Source organism: Penaeus japonicus, unplaced genomic scaffold (genome assembly GCF_977035675.1).
Source record: "Penaeus japonicus unplaced genomic scaffold, GWHDUDI00000001_assembly GWHDUDI00000022, whole genome shotgun sequence".
NCBI classification, from domain to species: domain Eukaryota; kingdom Metazoa; phylum Arthropoda; class Malacostraca; order Decapoda; family Penaeidae; genus Penaeus; species Penaeus japonicus.
In genome coordinates, this window is record NW_028234424.1 from 40944440 (window position 1) to 40949439 (window position 5000).

Consider the following 5000-nt stretch of genomic DNA (forward strand, 5'->3'; position numbering starts at 1 on the left):
AGACAGATAATGAGAGATGTATATAGATAGGTAGATAGATAGAGAAATAGAGAGAGAGAGATAGAAAAACATATAGATAAATAGTTAGAGAGGAAGAGATATAGAGAAAGAAGCGGAAAGAATAAATACACATGGCCCATACGACCACAACCCTAAAACTTGAATACGTTCTAGCCAACGTCCTTTCTCGTGCCCACCGTTCGTGTAAAGATGGATCCGGTCTTTTGCAGACGTATTTTTCCCCCTAAATACAGGTCAGAATAGGGGGATTACCTCGTCTTAGGGGAAAAGGCTTACCTGTTATAGCTCCTGAAAGTTATTGCTTTACAGACCGCAGGAAGAATTTTTGAAGGGGAGTAAAGAAACGACCTTTTTTCCTTCTTTTTTCCTTGGGTGGCATAAATTTTGGGAGCAGTGAGAACGCATATTGGTACAATTGGGTGTCCACGAAAGATATTAATAGGAAGGGGGAATGGGTGGGGGAAGGGGTGGGGGAAGGGGTGCATTTTTTAGTTCTATTGTTTTTAGATTGGTTGGCATTTCTTGATATTTCTCTCTTCTTCCTTTGTCAAGCACCATAGAAAAATATATAGAAAAATATATAGAGAGATAGAAAGGTGGACAAAAAGATAGATAGAAAGCTATATAGTTTTGTGTGTGTGTATGTGTGTGAGTATGTGTACGTATGTGTGTATGTGTGTATGTGTGTGTGTGTGTGTGTGTGTGTGTGTGTGTGTGTGTGTGTGTGTGTGTATGTGAGAGAGAGAGAAAGAAAGAGAGAGAGAGAGAGATAGAGAGAAAGAGAGAGAGAGAGAGATAGAGAGAAAGAGAGAGAGAGAGAGAGAGTCATTGAATTAGTGTCAGCGTTTTCGAAATTCACGACATAAATGACATTTCCCAGCCGCGACAAATATCACCTGTTTGGCATTTGACGTTGAATTGTTTAGATAAAAATACATGGTCACAAAAAGACAGGGAAAAACAACCACAAAACCATATCGAATTCTTTTGATTGAAGATAATAAAAAAAATAGGAAAATAATTTTAATTCATAGTGTACATCAGTGAAAAAAAACTTGTGAGTGTTCATGTATGAATAGATATCCATATTTCTATCTTTATATACATATACATATACATATACATATACATATACATATACATATACATATACATATACATATATATAATGTATATATATATATATATATATTATATATATATATATATATATATAATATATATATATATTATATATATATATATATATATTTTATATTTATATATTTTTATTTTTTATTTTTTTATTTTTAGTATATATTACTGCAGAAGTATACATATATATATATATATAAATATATTGTATATATATATATATTATATATATATATATATATATATATATAATATATATATATATATATATATATATATATATATATATATATATATATATATATATGCATATATATATATATATATATATATATATATATATATATATTATATATATATATATATATATAATATACATATGGGAGAGAAAAAGAGAGAAAGTGAGAGAGATGCATAGGTGAAATAAACATGAGTCAAGCTCGGTATACCCTTTCAGAATATACTCAATCCTTTGTTCCATCGCTGAGATATGTCGCTGGCAGGAAATATGCGTGAATTACATGGCTGTTCATTGCTCTCTACAGCAGTCAAATGAATCATTAAGGTCGGAAACCCACTTGGTCAGAAGCTGTGATAACGACCATATGGGGTCTGTATAACCTGTTAACAGCTGTATTCCCTTGTCTATGTACGTGTGTGCGCGTTGCTTTGCGTGCATGTGTATGAGTGCAAAATTATGTATAAAAAGGTAGAACAGATAGGAAGAGCGAGGCACACATACATACATAAGTATATATATATATATATATATATATATATATATATATATATATATATATATATATATATATACATATATATTATTGTATATATATATATATATATATATATATATATATATATATATATATATATATATGTATATATATATATATATATATATATATATATATATATATATATATATATATTATATATATATAACACTTGCATAACTATATAATTTAACAGATATATACCGATATAAGATTGGCAACCTGACATATAAATAAGCATACAGAGAAAGAATGCTTGCATCTTATAACAGTGATAAAGTTTAAGTTTTGTTTGCAAAGGAAGTCTTCCTCTCAAGAAAACGACATATATGTATTCCGGAAATGTGTAATTACACCGCCTTCCTGCTGCACCGTCGCACACGCCTTAAAATGCTTCAGACACGAGACGTGTATAGACATAGCAAGCATACAGAGGCGGGGATGCAGACATATTGAAACAGACATACTATATACACACGACGCTGATCCTGACAGGCAAGCAGGTGCACACACACACACACACACACACACACACACACACACACACACACACACACACACACACACACACACACACACACACACACACACACACACACACACACACACACACACACACACACACAGTGTTTGTTAAACGACACAGAAACAAAAACACCAATCAATATTTACTGTTATTTATTTCCAACATAAAATTCTATGATTGTTTATTTACACTTACGTTAACGTATTTTCTTTCAGACTCGTCTCTGAAGAGTAACTAAAACCGAACAATTGCTTTCCCTTAAGAATAGAAATGAATAGTAATAGCTACAAACAAACAAAAATACCTTCTTAAAGGAGTAATAATAGATAGTAATAGTCTATACGTAAATCATAATATAAAAAATTAAGAGTAAGCTAAAAAAAATAGTGGACAGTAGTGATGGGTGTAGTTAAATGAGAAGGCTAACTAAAAATAATAAAGGAACGGAGTGGAAGTGAAAAAACAAGAGAAGGATATAAACCGACTGGTAGTTGAACAAGAAAAAAAATAAACGAAAACAACTAAGCTGAAAACGAAGTGGTGTTTGTTGAAAATAAGAATGTGCTTCAAAAAGATCTTTTGAACATGAACGGTTCGGAGTTGTTAGGAACGGAAAAACCGCCTTCAAAAAAGAAAAAAAATTGACGTGCGGGAACCACGGGAAGGACACAAGCTGGGAAACGCAAGAACAGGCACAAGCGTGCGTGGTGGAATTACGCATGCAGCGGTGGAAAGTAAGCAGTCACACCGGTATTAGTGTGGCAGAGGTGCAGCAGCCCAGCCACGAGTCGGCATGCGGAGTCGGAAGGGTAATTACACGGCAGCGCGGAATTAAGTGAGGCGGGCGAGGGCAGCGCGGATAAGGTGGCGAGTACGGCAGGCAGGGTGGGGAGCTCGGGGAAGAGGTGGAAGACGAGCGAGGGGGGAGGTTGGGACGAAGTGAGGAGGCTGGAAAGGAAGAGGAAGAGGGTGAAGGAATCAGATAGTAAGGGCAGAGGGAGGTGAAGTAAGAGGGAAAAAGGAAACGTGCTACCACAGACTTAAAAACACCAAATCATATATTTGGTGTTATTTCTAAGAAACATAAAACGTCTATGATTGTTTATTCACACTTACGTTTTTCTATCAATTTCAGACTCGTCTCTGAATGCAGTCGTCTACGAACGTGCCAGTGCTTCCCTCTGACGACTTGAAGAGTAACTAAACAATCAAATGCTTTCCCTAAAGGAATAGAAATAGATAGTAATAGCTTGTATAAATCAAAATATAGAAAATTATAAAGGATAATGAATAAAGTGATCAACTAGTATAATGAAAAGTTAATATGATAGAGTAAGCTAAAGAAAATAATTGCTTAAAGTGATGGGTGCGTGTAGTTCCTGATGGATAGAATTGGAAATCAAGCAGGCAAGAAAAAAAGGAAATGAAAACAGAATAAGCTGAAAACGACCTGGTGTTGAAAATACGGAAATAACGAAATCTATTTGAAGAGTCTGCTTAAGCTCAGTTAAGTGTGTTGGAACCTGTGCTTCAAAAAGCTTTTAAAACATGAACGGTTCGGGAATCCACAGCTCGGAAAAACGCACAGAACGCAAGAAAAAAGGCCACACTGCCAGCGTCGGGAGTAGCACAAGCGGTGGAAACGGGAGTGTTGGCAACAGCAGTGGTGGGAATACGAGTGCCAGCAGTAGCGGTGGAAGCAGTCACACCGGTATTACCGTTGGCAGAGGGAGTGTCAGCAGCCACATCGAGGGCAGCGCGGATAATGGTGGCAGTTACGGCAGCAGTGGCTCGAGCTCGGCGGGCGTGAGTCCCCGGTTCTATCGCTTGGACGAAGTGAGGAGCGTGGGAAGCGGCGAGGAAGAGGGTGAAGGAAGAAGAGGAGAAGGCAGAGGAGGTGAAGTAGGAGGAAAAGGAGGAGGAGCGAGAGAGATAGAAGAAGGAGGAAGAGAAGATGTAGAAAAAGGAGGAAGAGAAGATGTGGAAAAAGGAGGAGGAGGAGGAGGAGGAGGAGGAGGAGTAGGAGGAGAAAGAGGGGAATTAGAAGGAGGAGGAAGAGTAGAGGTAGAAAAAGGAAGAGGGAGAGGAGGAAGAGCAGGAGAGAGAGGAGGAGGAAGAGGGGAATTAGAAGGAGGAGGAAGAGGGGGAGGAAAAGAAGTAGAAAGAGCCGGAGGAAGAGGCAAAGGGGAATTAGAAAGAGGAGAAGGAGGAGGAGGAAGAGAAGGAGGAGGAGGAGAAGAAGGAGGAGGAAGAGGAGGAGGAGGAGGAGGAGGAAAAGGAGGGGGAGGAAGAGGAGGAGAAGTAAGAGAAGAGAGGAGAGCAGGAGGAAGAGAAGGAGTGGGAGAAGGGAAAGCAGGTGGAGTAATCCCAAGAGAAAGAGAAGGGGGAAGAGGAAGAGGAGGGGGAGGAGGAGAAGGAAAACAGGGAAGAGAAATACCAGGAAGAGAGGGAGGAGGAAGAGGAGGAGGAAGAGGAGAAACTCGAGGAGGAGGAAGAGAAGCTGGAGGAGGACTAGGAGGAGGAGGAGGAGGTGGAAGGAGAAC

At 38.0% G+C, this 5000-nt stretch overlaps 1 protein-coding gene across 1 annotated transcript in view; it reads left to right on the forward strand.

The window, feature by feature from the left end:
• LOC147469401 (uncharacterized) overlaps positions 1-5000 on the forward strand; it is a 148747-nt gene that overhangs the window by 142679 nt on the left and 1068 nt on the right. The window contains exon 2 of the mRNA XM_086549976.1: positions 3593-5000. This exon is cut by the window's right edge and continues 1068 nt beyond it. Within this exon, the coding sequence (XP_086406102.1) occupies positions 4006-5000 (995 nt within the window). The 5' untranslated portion in view covers positions 3593-4005. The remainder of the gene's footprint in view (positions 1-3592) is intronic.